General features: G+C 41.6%; 1 protein-coding gene across 40 annotated transcripts in view; it reads left to right on the top strand.

The window, feature by feature from the left end:
- NFX1 (nuclear transcription factor, X-box binding 1) overlaps nucleotides 1–17847 on the top strand; it is an 81100-nt gene that overhangs the window by 51824 nt on the left and 11429 nt on the right. For 23 of the 40 annotated variants that reach the window (XR_010148728.1, XR_010148725.1, XR_010148731.1 and 20 more), the window contains exons 13-19: nucleotides 743–851; nucleotides 2066–2185; nucleotides 5039–5118; nucleotides 9550–9780; nucleotides 10625–10698; nucleotides 12065–12166; nucleotides 12830–12871. Coding sequence is in view for 30 of the 40 variants with exons in the window: in XM_001159552.7 (XP_001159552.2) it covers nucleotides 743–851; nucleotides 2066–2185; nucleotides 5039–5118; nucleotides 9550–9780; nucleotides 10625–10698; nucleotides 12065–12166; nucleotides 12830–12871 (758 nt within the window). In the remaining 10 variants the exon portion in view is untranslated. Of the gene's footprint in view, nucleotides 1–742; nucleotides 852–2065; nucleotides 2186–5038; nucleotides 5119–5665; nucleotides 6725–9549; nucleotides 9781–10624; nucleotides 10966–12064; nucleotides 12167–12829; nucleotides 12872–16484; nucleotides 16624–17847 lie in introns of those variants that run through there. The other 17 variants (XM_054658743.2, XM_054658742.2, XM_063787887.1 and 14 more) reach the window with 5 other exon arrangements.

Here is a 17847-nt window from a genome sequence, read left to right as displayed (position 1 = left end):
AGAATTGCTTGAACCCAGGAGGTGGAGGTTGCAGTGAGCCAAGATCGCACCACCACACTCCAGCCTGGGCAACAGAGTGAGACCCTGTCTCTGTCTCTCTCTCTCACACACACACACACACACACACACACACACACAATGTAAAAATAAAATATATTTTTTTAAAATTTCAAACTGGCTCATGCCTGTAACCCAAGCACTTTGGGAGGCCAAGGTGGGCGGATCATGAGGTCAGGAGATCGAGACCATCCTGGCTAACACAGTGAAACCTCGTCTCTACTAAAAATACAAAAAAATTAGCCAGGCATGGTGGTGGGCGCCTGTAGTCCCAGCTACTCAGGAGGCTGAGGCAGGAGAATGGTGTGAACCTGGGAGGCGGAGCTTGCAGTGAGCTGAGATTGCGCCACTGCACTCCAGCCTGGGCGACAGAGCGAGACTCCATCTCAAAAAATATATATGTATATATCAAATATATGCAGAAGCAGAGAGACTACTAGTCTCATATACAGTATAGAGAGTCCCATATACACAACATCCAGTTTCAGTATTGATCACCTCATGACGAATTTTGTTTTATCTTCATCCCCACCTACTCTCCCTTCTGTGGCTATTTTGAAGGTATTTCCAGATATCATTTTATCCATAAATGTGTAGAGCTTTGTTTTTTATTAATCTTGTTGTTATTTATGGAAAATATAAAATGAAGATCATTTTATGAACAAATATAAATCTCTTTTCCCAGGATAAGGAGCACAAGTGTCCTTTGATTTGTGGAAGGAAACTCCGTTGTGGCCTTCATAGGTGTGAAGAACCTTGTCATCGTGGAAACTGCCAGACATGCTGGCAAGCCAGTGAGTGTCTTTACTGTATAGTTTATTAGAAGAGTTTTTTAGAAATTCAGACATAATATACTTTGAGAGATTGATTTACTTAGAATTGTATGGATTCTTGAACTAAGCCTTCGTATTTCCAATATGTTGAGACTTTTTTTAAAGTTACTTCTAATGCTGTGTTGTAGTCCCTGAACGTGCAAAACTTGGGATATGAGCAGTGATCCTGAGATGGGGCCTAGTTCGTTAATAGATTCCTTCTCTGCTACCCGCCTCATATATGTTATTGACCTAGGTTCTGTCCTCAACAATCTTCTTTCTCTATATTATTAGCAGCAGTTTGCAAACTTTTTGGTTGTAGGGCTCATTTACATTACCAAAAACTATCCTAAAGAGTCATTTTTATGTGAATTGTATTTATCTTTATCTACCATATTAGAAATTAAAACTGAGAAATTTAAAAAATAATTGATTAGTATATTTAAGAATAATAATATACCTCATTGCATGTAATCACAAAATTTTTTTTAAATAACTTTTCAAAAAAATAGAATAGTGGATACTTGGTTTAATAGAAGGTAGCTGGGTTCTTGTATCTACTTCTGCATCCAGTCTGTCATGATATAGTTGAGGCATATGAAAAAAATCCAGCCTTACACAGATAGCCTTACACAGGAGAAGGGAAGAGTATTTTAAAGGTGTTTTCAAATAATTATTGATATTCTTTGAAATTACACCAAAATTCAACCTCATTTTAGAAAGGACTTGACTCAGTGTTTTTATTCTCTGTCACAAAAATTTATTGGACTTTCTTGTACTTTGAATGGATCTTTTTACCCGTGCATGATTTTATAATAGCCCACATTGATCATTTGGAAAATAATTCTTCACTGAGTTATGTGATCTTTGAAATGTTGATAAATTTCCTATTATAATATTAAAAACTCAGTCATTAATATAATCTCCAGTCTAGAAATATGTTGGGAAAAGTATTGGGAAGTTGTCAGGGTCATAGTAATAAATGAAACTTCATATCTGTTCATGCCTTTTTCACCAGCTTAGCTTTAATAAAATAAAAGTTTAATAAAATAAAAACCTCTTTTGAAAAAAGTAGCACCCCCATAAATTCTCCTCTAAAAATACAAGCAAAAATGTGTGTGTTTGTATGTGTAAGTATGTACTTGCACATCCCAAACTCAGAAAGGATTCTTTTGTTTTACCTGCTGCTCCACCAGGTTTTGATGAATTAACCTGCCATTGTGGTGCATCAGTGATTTACCCTCCAGTTCCCTGTGGTACTAGGCCCCCTGAATGTACCCAAACCTGTGCTAGAGTCCATGAGTGTGACCATCCAGGTGAGTACCAACTTGTCTTCACACTTCAGCCTGCTCACACCATGTCATTTAGGATCCTGCTGTGTAACTGTCTTCACTGCTCTAAAGTCATGCTGTGATGGCTGCCCCTTGCTCCCGGCTCAGGGGCTGGTTCTCTGAAGGTGGGTCTGTGATCTGGGCCACAGCTTGGAATCACAGTGCCCTCCATTGGTTTACTCTAGGGATGTCAAACACACCTAAAAACGTTGGAAGACTCCCCAGCTGATCTTATCTCTCAAGAACTTTTCTTTCTTTGTGGTCTCCACTTTGGTGCATGTTTTGAAATTTAGCATCTTTTTACAAAATTAAAAGTGACTTTTTTGTTGTTATAGAAGCAATATATATTTATCGTATTAAAATTAAGAAAATAGAGGCCAGGGCCAGGGGCAGTGGCTCATGCCTGTAATCCCAGCACTTTGGGAGACCAAGGAGGGGCAGATCATGAGGTCAAAAGATTGAGACCATCCTGCCCAACATGGTGAAACCCCGTCTCTACTAAAAATACAAAAATTAGCTGGGCATGGTGGTACACGCCTGTAGTCCCAGCTACTCGGGAGGCTGAGGCAGGAGAATCACTTGAACCCGGGAGGCAGAGGTTGCAGTAAGCTGAGATCGCACCACTGCACTCCAGCCTGGCGACAGACCAAGACTCTGTCTCAAAAAAGAAAATAGAGGCCAGGCACAGTGGCTCATGCCTGTAATCCTAGCACTTTGGGAGGCTGAGATGGGCGGGTCACTTGAGGTCAGGAGTTCGAGACCACTCTGGCCAACATGGTGAAACCATGTCTCTACTAAAAATACAAAAGTTAGCCAGGCATTGTGGCGGGCACCTGTAATCTCAGCTACTCAGGAGGCTGAGGCAGGAGAATTGGTTGAATCCGGGAGGCAGAGGTTGCAGTGAGCCAAGATTGTGCCACTGCACTTCAGCCTGGGCAACAGAGTGAGACTCCATCTCAAAAAAAGAAAAAAAAAAGAAAAAGAAAAAAAAGGCCGGGTGCAGTGACTCACGCCTGTAATCCCAGCACTTTGAGAAGCTGAGGCAGGTGGATCACCTGAGGTCAGGAGGTTGAGACCAGTCTGGCCAACATGGTAAAACCCTGTCTCTACTAAAAATACAAAACTTAGCCTGGCGTGGTGGTGGACGCCTGTAATCCCAGCTACTTGGGAGGCTGAGGCAAGAGAATCACTTGAACCTGGGAGGCAGAGGTTGCAGTGAGCCGAGACTGCGCCATTGCACTCCAGCCTGGGTGACAGAGTGAGACTCTGTCTCAAAAAAAAAAAAAGAGAGATAAAGTCAAAAGTTTGAAATTAAATAATCTATTATATGTCACCTCCAAAGAATTATACCTTATATGTATTTCTCAGGGTCTTTTGCCATGTGCAAATATATATGTTTGCATTTTTTCCCCAATGTAAAAGTGGGATCCTACTGAACTTAATGCTTTTAACTAGCTTTTTTTCCCCACTCTTATTATTATATTTTTGATCTGTCTCCTCGTAAGTATTTTTTTACAATATAAACTTTTAATTTCAATTGAGTGTCCTGTTACATGGATGGGCCATAACTTATTCAGTCAGTCTTGTGTTGCTGGACATTTTAGTGTTTCCAGTTTTTCTCTGATAAACTGCTCAGATACCAGGCCAACAACCATTTGACATCACTCAATTTCCGTATCTGTCAAGTCTAGTTGCTGGCTTTTCTCTAGCACCATACCGGGCCCATCATTTCATTTTACCAAATACCAGAGGCAAACCTGAAGTAATTCAGGGGACCAGATTTGATACCCACAGTTAGTCTGGCAGTATGATTCAGACTTAAAACTAGAAAACCAACTCTTGATTTTTTAAGTTAATGGAGTAAAACAGAACTTAACAAATTCTTCATTAAGTGGAATGTTCCCTCCTTCCTTGGGGATCTTAGGATAGCCCTCCCAGCGTAGTTTGCAAGCCCCTCCTGTGGCATTCATACCAGCATGAAGTACATGCCCAGGCCAGTCCCCACCCATTCCCTCCTTTACACTTACCTGCAGATGAATTCCAAATGCTGCTGGGCAAGGTCCATAGTAAGAACTTCACCATTTGTGAATTGTGTTGTTTTAGCCTATTTTGTTCCCCATTCATTTCCATTTTCTTAAGTGTTTATTGTATTTCTAACATGGTGTCAGACACAGCGGGAACTTCAGAGGAAGAGAAAAATACCCTGTGACCTTGAGGTTCTTACGTTCTCCCTGAGAGGAGGAGGACAGTAGTTCAATACACATGATACAACCACCCTTCACATGAAGATGGGCTAAATAATGTGGCAGCAACCCATCTGCATAGGAACTGAGACACCAGGAAGTGTGAGGGAGCTCAGACGAGAGTGTGGTCAGCCAAGGAAAGGTTCATTGTAGGAGGTGAGTTTTGATGAACCTCCCCTTATAGGCAGTAATGAAATTGGAAGGAGTCAGCAGAAGCATTTTAGATGGAATTAATAGCAAAGATATCTGAGCAGAAGTGAGCAGTTGCGGTTAAAGTAGGGCCAAAAGAATGACGTGGTAGAATTGGATGGACCATATGGCTGTGCTGCAAGAGATGAGATGGGAAAGCTGCCTCCTCTGCTTCTGTTTTGGCATGTCTCTTCCTCCTTGGTTGGGTTTCTTTTTCTCACTCATGCTTGTCCTTCAACACTTTAACATAAAGCAAGGTACTTTTTACTTTCCTGTGACCGTTTTTCAAAAGTACTCCCAGTTTCTGAATTTAAAAGTTTCATGCCGTATGCCACTTATATGATGTATAATGGTTTACATGGCTTTATTTAGAAAGTATTCCTAAATTACCTTTCTCTTTCTGCAGTATATCATTCTTGTCATAGTGAGGAGAAGTGTCCCCCTTGCACTTTCCTAACTCAGAAGTGGTGCATGGGCAAGCATGAGGTAAGTTTTCTCTCTCAAGTGCTCATTGTTCCAGGCAGAGGTTCATGATTTTATTACTTAAGAATTGTTAGTCTCATCGTTTGTCAAAGTAAATACACTCAGAAGTAGAAGCTTTCCATTGCTTAAAAATTTTTTCTTAAGATATAATTTGCATACAACAGAATTTACCCTTTTTATTGTACAGATCCATGAGTTTTAGCAAAAGCATACATACCATCAAACCACTACCACAATCAAGATGTAGAACAGTTCAGTCACCCCCAAACATCCTTCATGCCCCTGTATACTCAATGTCCCCTACTTCCAACTTCTGAAAACCAATGTTGTCTGTTCCAATCATTTTACTTTAAAATACCAAATTTTTTTTTTTAATAACCTCCTTATTCCTGCAAGAATGGCAATAATCAAAAAATAATAGATGTTGGCGTGGATGTGGTGAAAAGGGAACACTTTTACACTGCTGGTGGGAATGTAAACTAGTACAACCACTGTGGAAAACTGTGGAGATTCCTTAAAGAACTAAAAGTAGATTTACCGTTTGATCCAGCAGTCCCACTACTGGGCGTCTACCCAGAAGAAAAGAAGTCATTATATGAAAAAGATACCTGCACACGCATGTTTATAGCAGCACAATTCACAATTGCAAAAATGTGGAACCAGCCCAACTGCCCATCAGTCAACAAGTGGATAAAGAAATTGTGGTGTATCTATACGTACCATGGAATACTACTCAGCCAGGAACGAAATAATGGCATTCACAGCAACCTGGATGGATTTGGAGACCATTATTCTAAGTGAAGTAACTCAGGAATGGAAAACCAAACATCGTATGTTCTCAATTATAAGAGGGAGCTAAGCTATGAGGACGCAAAGGCATGAGAATGATACAATGGACTTTGGGGACTCTGGGGAAAGGATGGGAGGCGGGTGAGGGATAAAAAAACTACACACTGGGTCCGAGCATGGTGGCTCATGCCTATAATCCCAGCACTTTGGGAGGCCAAGGCAGGTAGATTATGAGGTCGGGAGTTCGAAACCAACCTGGCCAACATGGTGAGACCCCCCCCCATCTCTACTAAAATAATTAGCCGGGCCTGGTGGCGCATCCCTGTAATCCCAGCTACTTGGGAGGCTGAGGCAGGAGAATTGCTTGAACTCGGGAGGCGGATGTTGCAGTGAGCCAAGATCGCACCACTGCACTCCAGCCTGGGCAACAGAGCAAGACTCCGTCTCGAAAAAAAAATAAATTTTAAAAACTACGCATTGGGTACAATGTACACTCCTCGGGTGATGGGTGCACCAAAATCTCAAAAATCACTGCCAAGGAACTTATCCATGTAACCAAACACCACCTGTTCCCCAAGAACTATTGAAATAAGAAAAAAGAAAAAAAAAATCACTGATTGCAGGTCACCGTAACAGATATAATAATGAAAAAGTCTGAGATGTTGCGAGAATTACCAAAATGTGATGCAGACACGAAATGAGCATGTGCTGTTGGAAAAGTGGAACAGATAGACTTGCTGGAGACAGGGTTGCCACAAAGTTTCAATTTGTAAAAAATGTGATATCTATGAAATGCAATAAAGTGAAGTCCAATAAGAAATGCATATTTATTGTACAGTTGAGAAGATTTAATTCTGCTACTGAGAAAGAAGTACTCTACCATTCTGGCATATAAACCACCAGACGTGGTACACATTTTTCCTTGCTGTAGTTAAGATGATACTGTTTGCTACATTCCAACTGTCCTATACCAAAAAAAAAAAGATATTGTTTTGTAACCTGCTTTTTTTGCATCATGACGTATTGGCCAACATTTCATGAAACTCTTGACATCTATAACAACATGCTATATTCTTTTATCTTCATGGACGTATATTCCTCCACTGATTTCCTGTGGGTGGTTCTCAAGTCCTTGGTATTTATTCTTTTCTATATGTCTCACCTTTTCCAGTTTATCCATTCTAAAACATCAATGTGTTATCTTCGTATTGATGGCTTATTAAGACTTCATTCAACAGATATCGAGTATGAGTACTATGTGCTAGGTAACAGGCTAGGTTTGGGTGCTTTGGAAGTGAACGAGACTAACCCTTGCCCTTATGAAGCCTTCACTTTGGGTTAGGAGGCAGGCATGAAAACAGACAATAGCAGTAATGCGGGAAATACAGAGGGCTAAGGAGGATGGAAGGGCTCTCCAGGTGTTCTGGAAGAATTAACATCCTAAAGGATAGTGAGAAGAAAGTAATGTGGAGAGGATGACAGGGCAGAGCATGGGCAAAAATTATCCCCTTTGCCCTGGTAGTAGAATGGGTAAGTGTTTAATGATTGAGAACTACATTCTACTAAAATATGGATTCCAGTGCGATGGGAAATATGTATGTCCTAGATGTTGGAGGTCTCTTCAGGGGGAGAAGTTGTGTGTCACTGCAGTAGAAGTATATCCCTCATTTCGAGGGTTCAAGACTAGCCTTTGGTCCTACGAGAGTAAAATTTCAGCAGCTTTTTCCTATGGTGAGGAAGCGTGGAAACAGGCCATTTTTCAAGAAAAAAAAAAGAATTGGGGGTTCCATGCCCTGTTGTCTCTTAATTTTTTAAAGGACAGGACTGCCTGAAGCTGTGGAGACCATGAGTTGGGAGACATGAGGAGAGTTAAGTATTTAATTACAGAAAACAGCCTCCTAGCCTGGGCAACCTAGTGGGATCCTGACTCTACAAATAATACAAAAATTAGCTGGGTTTAGTGGCATGCCTGTACTCCCAGCTACTTGGAAGGCTAAGGCAGGAGGATCGCTTGAACTCAGGAGTTCAAGGCTGCAGTGAGACACGATCGTGCCACTGCCCTCCAGCCTAGGCAACAGAGCAAGATTCTGCCTCAAAAAAAAAACAGGCCAGGCGTGGTGGCTCATGCCTGTAATCCCAACAATTTGATAGGCTGAGGCAAGTGGATCACCTGAGGTCAGCAGTTGGAGACCAGCCTGGCCAACATAGTGAAACCCTGTCTCTACTAAAAATACAAAAATTAGCTGGACATGGTGGCACACACCTGTAGTCCCAGCTACTTGGGAGGCTGAGGTAGGAGAATCGCTTGAACCCAGGAGGTGGAGGTTGCAGTGAGCTGAGATGGCGCCACCGCACTCCAGCCTGGGCGACAGAGCGAGACTCCATCTCAAAAAAAAAAAAAAAAAAAGCAAAATAAAACGAAAAAATGGCCCTGCCATCAGTCTCAGAACCCTGGGCTAAGGTTGCCCTCCACCCCGCATCTATAAGAATTAGTCTATTGACTCTGCTTTAGCAGTTCAGAAAGGAGGGAAAAGATCATCTGTCCCTGCCAGTTAGTCATAGCATTTTCAAGCACTCCCTAGTTACCTAGTTACATTTGTTTGTTGTCACTTTGGAAAGTTTATGTTCCAGATCACATTTTTGGCTTCTGCTGCAAATCCTTTTGAGTCATAACAGGGATTATTAAATAAAGTTAAGGTTTGTTTTCTTCATCTCAAACTAACCTTTCAGACTTTGAAAATCAAACGGATTTCTTTTCAGATAAATAGAGCTTTTTTTAAAAATACAGCTTTTAAGCTGGATGCAGTGGCATGTACCTATAGTCCCAGCTAATCAGAAGACTAAGGCAAGAGGCTCACTTGAGCCCAGAAGTTCAAGTCCAGCTTAGGCAACATAGTGAGACCCTGTCTCTAAAAATTAAAGTAATAATAATCCTTATTTTAAAAACTGAGCTGAGTGTGGTGGTTCATGCCTGTAATCCCAGCACTTTGGGAGGCCAAGGCAAGTGGATCACTTGAAGTCAGGAGTTCAAGACCAGCCATCTGGCCAACATGGCAAAACCCCAACTAAAAATACAAAAATTAGCCGGTCGTAGTGGTACACACCTGTAACCCCAGCTACTCGGGAGGGTGAGGCTGGAGAATCACTTGAACCCTGGAGGTGGAGGTTGCAGTGAGCCCCGAGATTGGCGCCACTGTACTCCAGCCTGGGCAACAGAGTGAGACTTCGTCTCAAAATAAATAAATAAATACAAACTGTTATTGCCAGATGCAGTGGTTCACACCTGTAATTTCAGCACTTTGGGAGGCCTAGGCAGGTGGATCGCTTCCACTCAGGAGTTCGAGACCAGCCTGGGCAACATGGTGAAACCCCATCTCTTAAAAAAAAATACAAAAATTAGCTGGGCGTGGTGGCATGCACCTGCAATCCCAGCTACTTGGGAGACTGAGATGGGAGGATCACCTGAGCCCCAGGAAAGTCATAATCACACCGTTGCACTCCAGCCTGGGCGACAGTGAAACCCTGTATCCGAAAACAAAACAAAACCAAACCCTGCCGTAAGCTCAGAAATGTTTAAAGAGAAAGTTAAAACTCACCCCAAATCCCACATGGAGATGAGAATCTGGCTACTTCTGTCTCTCCTAGTTTCGGAGCAACATCCCCTGTCACCTGGTTGATATCTCTTGCGGATTACCCTGCAGTGCCACGCTACCATGTGGGATGCACAAATGTCAGAGACTCTGTCACAAAGGGGAGTGTCTTGTGGATGAGCCCTGCAAGCAGCCCTGCACCACACCCAGAGCTGACTGTGGTCACCCGTGTATGGCACCCTGCCATACCAGCTCACCCTGCCCTGTGACTGCTTGTAAAGCTAAGGTGGGTATTTCTGGCCACAGATGCAGCATTGACTGTAGTTCTGAGGCTACTAGTGAATCCAGAACTGTCTACAGTGGCCCCTGGGCATGCATCTTAATTAAGGGTCATTGGTTGCAAATAACCACAAGTTAGAGAAAGGTAGAGTAAGTCATACAAGTTTCTGCCTGCCCAACTTGGTATGGCCTTTTGATTCAGCAGGTACCCACTGCCACCAGACCACAGTCTGTGTCTCCCTTGGATGAGACTCTCAATAGTCACTGATTGTTTACTCCATTTATTTAATAAATGTATAAATGTCTTTTGTGCAAGACATAGTATGAGGTGCTAGGGATAAATTAGTGAACAAGAGACACATGGTTCCTCACAATCTGATAGGACAGATACTTGATTATTACTTAGATAACTAATTATGGCTGTGGTGTCGTGAGGGAGTAGTTTAAGCCTTGTGGAGGGTGCTATGAGAGCAGGTAAATGGGAGGTTAAGCCTGGTCTAAAGGATCAAGTGTGGCCACCTTGAGGATGTGGAGTTGGCTAGGCCACAGTTGGGCCTAGGGCAAGTGTCTGTCTCTGATGGTACAAACTTCATCCTAGGCCTGCCCCTTCAGCCAGGATTAAGAACAGAGGTGGTTTCCAAAAGGGGGCATTGTGGACGGGGCAATTCTTTCCTAGCATGTCAACAACTGTGTCAGTTTGCATGTGTGGTTAGCTTCTTCCAGCTTGGAGAGTGGCCACCCACTGACTCTCTAGTCTCTGCTATGGTTTAAGAGAGGATTTAAGAGTGAAAAGTGCTCTATTCACATGGTTCCAGTGTGCTAAAAGTCGTTCCATGTTCATCTGACTTCAGGTAGAGCTACAGTGTGAATGTGGACGAAGAAAAGAGATGGTGATTTGCTCTGAAGCATCTAGTACTTATCAAAGGTTAGTGTTACTTAAATGTTAACAACTGATGGCCTAGGTGAAACAGATACATGTGTTTTGTTTTGTTTTTAAAGCTAGTCAAGTGAAGCAGTGGGAGTGGAGAAGAAACAAAGAAGTCTGTAACTGGTTGTAATCAGTTGTAAACACCACTGCACAGATACATGTGTTTATCATAGTATCCTTGCAACTTTTCTAAAAGCTGGAAAGGTTTTTTTGTTTGTTTTGTTTTGTTTTATTGAGAGGGGTCTCGCCCTGTTTCCCAGGCTGGTCTCCCACCTTGGCCTCCCAAAGTGCTGGGATCACAGGTGTGAGCCACTACACCTGGCTGGAAAGTTTCTTACATACATTTTTAAAAATCTGGTTTCTCTAGTTCAAAGAAAAAGTGCTGCTTTATATACCTTTTCTTCCCTAACTTTAGTGTGTAAAATAACTTTGAAATTTCCCTGCTTCCTCCTTCCTCTTTCTCTTTTTCTCTCTTTTGGTCATATTACATTGTGAGATAAGAAGGGAAGATGTCCTGAAGTTAGATGAATTGCTTTCACATCCTACCATTTGTCATTGACACAGCTAGGGCTAAGCTCTGTGCTCCTCTGGTGTGAGGGTTTCTAATTGTTCTGTGAGGTATCTCTGCAGCCTCCTGAAGTCTTGGGACCTGTGTAGCCATATAGGGATCTGAGTGCTGAGATGGAGGTGTTAGAGAATGAATGGTTATATATATATATATATCTGGTTAGATGGGGAGAGGTGCCATGGATATAGGACTTTAAGAGGATGCACACATCAGATTGGCTGTGTTTGAATACCTACTAAGTGCCAAGTGTTGCTCTAGGGGATACTGTGAGGGATTGAGTCACCTCATCGCTTCCCATGTAGCTGCTTTGAATATAATTGAAGAGATATGACATAAATATGTAGGTAGTTCATAGTAGCCAGGCTTCCAAGGCCACACCAGTTTTCATCTGATAGATTTGCTTTTTTTTTTTTTTGAAATGGAGTTTCGCTCCTGTTGCCCAGGCTAGAGTGCAATGGTGCAATCTCGGCTCACTGCAACCTGCACCTCCCAGGTTCAAGTGATTCTCCTGCTTCAGCCTCCTGAGTAGCGGGGATCACAGGCGCCTGCTCCCATGCCTGGCTAATTTTTTGTATTTTTAGCAGAGAGGGGGTTTCACCATATTGGCCAGGCTGGTCATGAACTCCTGACCTCAGGTGATCCACCTGCCTTGGTTTCCCAAAGTGCTGGGCTTACAGGCGTGAGCCACCACACCTGGCCTAGATTTGCTTTTAAAGAGGTCTTCTGTATCCCAAGTATAAGGAGGTTCTTGTGAAACTGCAATGCCTCTTTTTCCCTTTCTTTTTTATATTTCAGAATAGCTGCAATTTCCATGGCCTCTAAGATAACAGACATGCAGCTTGGAGGTTCAGTGGAGATCAGCAAGTTAATTACCAAAAAGGAAGTTCATCAAGCCAGGTAATTTTTAAAATGCATATATGTGCCTTCTTTCTTCAATTAGACTTCAATTAGAGGGCAGAGATTATTCATTTATCTCAATCCTTCATAGTAGAGCCTTGCATACACAATAAGTATTCAATAGACAATTTGATGTTGAGACATCCGCTCCATCCCCAATGAATCCTACTCAGGAGATGGCTAAGACTAGAGGAGACTTTTCTAGGCCTCACAGTAACCGAAGGAAGCAGAGACCTATAGGTGTTTAGCTTAACCCATGTGAGAATAGAGAACCCAGAGAGGTGGCCATCTCTGGAGAGGGAGATCGGGCTGTTAAGAGGGGCACCTGTGGAGCATTTGGGACTGAGCAGCCAGGGAACACTCTGAGGCCACTGGAGGACTCCTAGACCCCATAACAGAGAGGCCATCATCCCACCTGTCCTTCAGAGGGACCTCATCCAGCCATTCCTGGATTGGGGTCCCTGGGGAAATGGTATTTCTAGGGCAAGGTTACTAATGGAAACTGAAGAGCAGGTGGCCTCACAGGCTGCTTCCTGGCCTGAGGGATTGTTTTTTGGCAAGAGTCAGCTGTGCTTCCAGGTTGACTGAGACTTCCTTTTCTTGCTGGATAGGAGCTGTACAGTCTGTATTCTGACTTTAATTTTTTTTCATTTGCTTATCAAGGCTGGAGTGTGATGAGGAGTGTTCAGCCTTGGAAAGGAAAAAGTAAGTAGTTGCAGCTGCTTTTTTAATCTCCTTGCCCTTGAGCTCTGTGAAATTAATGGGAGGGAGCAACCCTTCAAATGTCATTCACTCAGTACTGCGCTGCGTCTTTTACCGTTATCAAAGAGCAAGAGAAATGCCGTTACCAAGAATTGAATTGTCTTAAGGATAAACCACTCAGGTGATTTCAGCATATTGAGAAACATGAGCTGTGTGGTTTTGGGCATGATATAAACATCACATAACACAGCATACTTATTCAGGGACTGGCCAACTTCCTGACTCAGAGATAAGAGGTTTAAAACAATGTTTAGTTAACTTTTTGTTGAAGTTTAGCATACATATTGAAGATTGGAAGTGTGCAGATCAGTGAATCGTCACTAAATGATTACAGTTGTGTAATCATTTGTGTCACTAAATGAATACAGTTGAGTATGGATACAGGTGAAAAGATAATTACCAGAACCGTCTCTTGTACTCTACATAAAGGTGAAACCTCTATCCTAATTTCTCTTTAGATTAGTTTTTGAACTTTATGTAAGTGATGAAATCATGTAGTTTGTATTATTTTTGTCTGGCTTCTTTCGTTATATTTTTGTGACATTCACTCCTGTTGTTGCATGTAGCAATGCTTTATTCATTTTTATTCCTGCATGATTTTTTTTGTATTACTATTCATTTACCCATTATACTGTTAATGGATATCTTTGTATTAACTGTTAGACTATTACAAATAAAACTGTTAAGAATTCTTTTTTTTTTTTTTTTTGAGATGGAGTTTTTCTCTTGTCGCCTAGGCTGGAGTGCAATGGCATGATCTTGGCTCACTGCCACCTCTGCCTCCCGGGTTCAAGTGATTCTCTTGCCTTAGCCTCCAGAGTAGTTGGCATTACAGGTGTGTACCACCATGCCCAGCTTATTTTTGTATTTTTAGTAGAAATGGGGTTTCACCATGTTGGCCAGGCTGGTCTCGAACTCCTGACCTCAGGTGATCCACCTGCCTCGACCTCCCAAAGTGTTGGGATTACAAGCTTGAGCCACCACGCCCAGCCCAGAACATTCTTAAACTTGCTTGCTCTATATTTCTGTACATTTCTGTTGGATATAAGCCAGAAGTAGAATTGCTGATTAATAGGGTTTATGTGTGTTCAGCATTAGTAGATTCTGCCCATGTCCAAAGTGATTGTACCAAATTACACTCCCACCAGCAAAGGATAATTCCCATTGCTGTACATTTTTGTCAGCACTTGAAATTGTCACTTTTTAATTTTAGCCATTTTGTAGATGTGTATAACAAGATGTCATTGAGCTTTTAATTTCTATTTTCCTGATGACTTAAGAGATTGAGCACCTTTCTTGTAGTTACTGGCCATTGGATAGCCTCATTTTTGAAGTGCCTGTACAAGTCCTTTGCTTATTTTTTTGTGCTCTTTTTGTATTGATTAGTAGGAATTCTTTATGTATTCTGAATATGAGTTCTTTGTTGGCTTTATGTATACATTGTGAGTACTTTGTTGCACTCTGTACCTTCATTTTTTACTCTCTTGATGCCTTTTTTTAATCCCAGAAGCTAAAGAACTCTTGTTGTCTTTTGATAAACAGAAATTTTTAATGTTAATATTATCCAGTTTATTTGAGTTTCTTAATAAGCACTTTTCATGTCCTATTTAGAAAAATTTGTCTATCCTGAGGCAATGACAATATTCTGTTATTATCTAGAAACTGTATTATTTTACCTTTCACATTTTAAATCTGCAGTTGACCTGTACTGATTTTTTTGAGTATGGATAAGGACAGTTTACAATTCAGCTTTTTTCCACGTGAATATCCGTTTGACGAGTACCAAGATTGTCCTTTTCCCAGCACTCTGCAGTGCCACCTCTGTCATAAATCACATATAAGCCTGGGCAACTTGGCAAAACCTCATCTGTACAAAAAATAAAATAAAATTAGCCAGGTGTGGTGGTGCACACCTGTAGTCCCAGCTACTTGGGAGGCTTGAGGTGGGAAGATTGCTTGAACCTGTGCAGTTGAGGCTACAGTGAGCCATGATCACCAGTCTGGACTGTACTCTTGGTGACAGAGTGAAACGCTGTCTCAAAAAAAAAAAAAAAACAAAAATAAGCCGGGCATGGTGGCTCACCATGGCCGTAATGGTGGTGCCTGTAATCCCAGCACTTTGGGAGGCTGAGGTGGGCAGATCATGAGGTCAGCAGATCGAGACCATCCTGGTAAAACCCCATCTCTACTAAAAATACAAAAAATTAGCCGGGCATGGTGGCGGGCACTTGTAGTCCCAGCTACTCGGGAGGCTGAGGCAGGAGAATGGCATGAACCCAGGAGGCGGAGCTTGTAGTGAGCCGAGATGGTGCCACTGCACTCTAGCCTGGGCGACAGTGGGAGACTCCGCATCAAAAAATAATAATAAATAAATAAATAAATAAAGTATATCAAATATATATATATATGTGAGTCTGTTTCTGAGCTCATCCTGTTCAACTGCACTAGTATCACACTGTCTTAATTACTGTACCTTTATAACAAGTCTTAATATCTGGTAGTATATATCCTCAACCATGACTTTTCTTCAATATTGTCTTTGATTATTCTTTATTCTTAGCCCTTTACATTTCCACTTAATGTCTTTTTCATTTATTTATTTATTTATTGAGATAGGATCTTGCTCTGTCACCCATGCTGGAATGTAGTGGCACAATCATAGTTCACTGTACCCTTGAACTCCTGGGCTCAAGGGATCCTCGTGCCTCAGCCTCCAAAATAGATAGGACTACAGGCACACACCAGTACGCCTGGCTAAGTTTTTCTTTTCTTTTTTTTTTCTTTTGTAAAGACAGGGTTTTACTATGTTGACCAGGGTGGTCTCAAACTTCTGGCTCAAGCGAACCTCCTGCCTTGGCCCCACAAAGTGCTGGGATTATAAGCATGAGCTACTGCACCCAGCCCATTTCCACTTATATTTCACAATTGGCTTGTTATTATAATATATACCCAAGAAACCTGCTGGGATTTTGATTGAGTTGGTATTTAACTTGTAGGTCAATTTGGAATCTTTACAATGTTAAATTTTCTAGTCCAAGAGGAAGGTGTATTCTTGCATTTCATGTCTTCTTTGATTTCTCTCAATGATACTTTATGGTTTTCTATATATAAATTTTGTATTCTTTTAGTAGATTTGTTTCTTGCTTTTTGATGCTGCTATAGATGGGTTTATTTTTCTTGTATTACTTGTAATTTTTTTTTTGAGACAGAGTCTCGCTCTGTTTCCCAGGCTGGAGTGCAATGGTGTGATCTCGGCTCACTGCAAGCTCCACCTCCCGGGTTCACGCCATTCTCCTGCCTCAGCGTCCCAAGTAGCTGGGACTGCAGGTGCCCACCACTACACCCGGCTAATTTTTTGTATTTTTAGTAGAGATGGTGTTTCACCATGTTAGCCAGGACAGTCTCAATCTCCTGACCTCATGATCTGCCCGCCTCAGCCTCCCGAAGTGCTGGGATTACAGGCATGAGCCACTGCGCCTGGCCAACTTTTAATTTTGTTTTAATTATTATTATTATTTAATGTGACAAGTGTTTTGTTTATTTTGTTTTTGACCAGGTTGACATCCTCAAGAAAAAATGCAAATTACAAGGACTTCATTTTAAAGCAAATGCTCATTTTAGAAATGTGTTACAGAAGATATTTATGTGCTTCAGCAGGCATAAAAATATATCACAGATAAGGCAAAAAAATTCTGTGAATGGCTTGATTTTTTTTTTTTTTTTTTTTTTTTTTTTTTTTGATACAGAGTCTCACTCTGTCTCCCAGGCTGGAGTGCAATGGCACAATTACAGCTCACTGCAGCCTCTACCTCCTGGGTTCAAGTGATCCTCCCACCTCACCTCCCAAGTAGCTGGAACTGCAAGTGCATGCCACCACACCCAGCTAATTTTTACATTTTTTGTACCACACCCAGCTAATTTTTTTGTTTTTTTTGGTAGAGATGGCATCTCGCTATGTTGGCCAGGCTGGTCTCACATTCCTGGGCTCAAGCAATCCTCCTGCCTCAGCCTTCCAAAGTGTTGGGTTTACAGGCGTGAGCCACCACACCCGGCCTAAATTGGTATTTTCTAATTGCTTGTTGCTGGTATTTAGAAATACAATTGATATTTATTGACTTATTTAGCAACCTCGCTAAATTCACTTATTTCTGATATTGTAGATTATTTTGGATTTTGTATATACACAGTCATGTCTTCTAATAATAGTAATTTTATTTATTGTCAATTCCTGTTATTTTTTTCCTTTCTTTTTTCTTTTATCTTTTTTCCTTCTTTCCAATTCTTAACTTTTATTTCTTCTTCTTACCTCATTGTACTGGTTAGGGCCTTCAGTATATTGTTGAATGGAGGGTGGTAATAATAGATATTCCTTGGCCGGGCACGGTGGCTCACGCCTGTAATCCCAGCACTTTGGGAGACTGAGGCGGGCGGATCACTTGAGGTCAAGAGTTCGAGACCAGCCTGGTCAACATGGTGAAACCCTGTCTCTACTAAAAATACAAAACTTAGCTGGGCATGGTGGCAGACGCCTGTAGTCGCAGCTACTCAGGAGGCTAAGGCAAGAGAATTGCTTGAACCTGGGAGGCAGAGGGTGCAGTGAGCCGAGATGGCGCCACCGCACTCTAGCCTAGACGATACAGCAAGACTCAGTCTCACCAAAAAAAAAATAGATGTTCCTGACTAATCCTCCATCTCATGGGGAAAACTTTAAGTATTTCACCATTAAATATGATGTCTGCAGTAAGTTATTTGAGGATACTCTATCAGATCAAGAAGCATTTATTCAACAACTGACAAACTTTCTGATTCTAGCAAAGATTGATTAAATTGAATAGCCCTGCAAAATGTTAATAATTGGAGAATTTAGGTGAAGGTTATATAGAAGTTTATGGTAATATTCTCATAACTTGTCTTTGAAA

This window comes from Pan troglodytes, chromosome 11 (assembly GCF_028858775.2).
Source record: "Pan troglodytes isolate AG18354 chromosome 11, NHGRI_mPanTro3-v2.0_pri, whole genome shotgun sequence".
In the NCBI taxonomy this organism is placed as follows: domain Eukaryota; kingdom Metazoa; phylum Chordata; class Mammalia; order Primates; family Hominidae; genus Pan; species Pan troglodytes.
The sequence above is the reverse complement of the archived record's forward strand: the minus strand, read 5'-3'. Positions and strand labels throughout refer to the sequence as shown.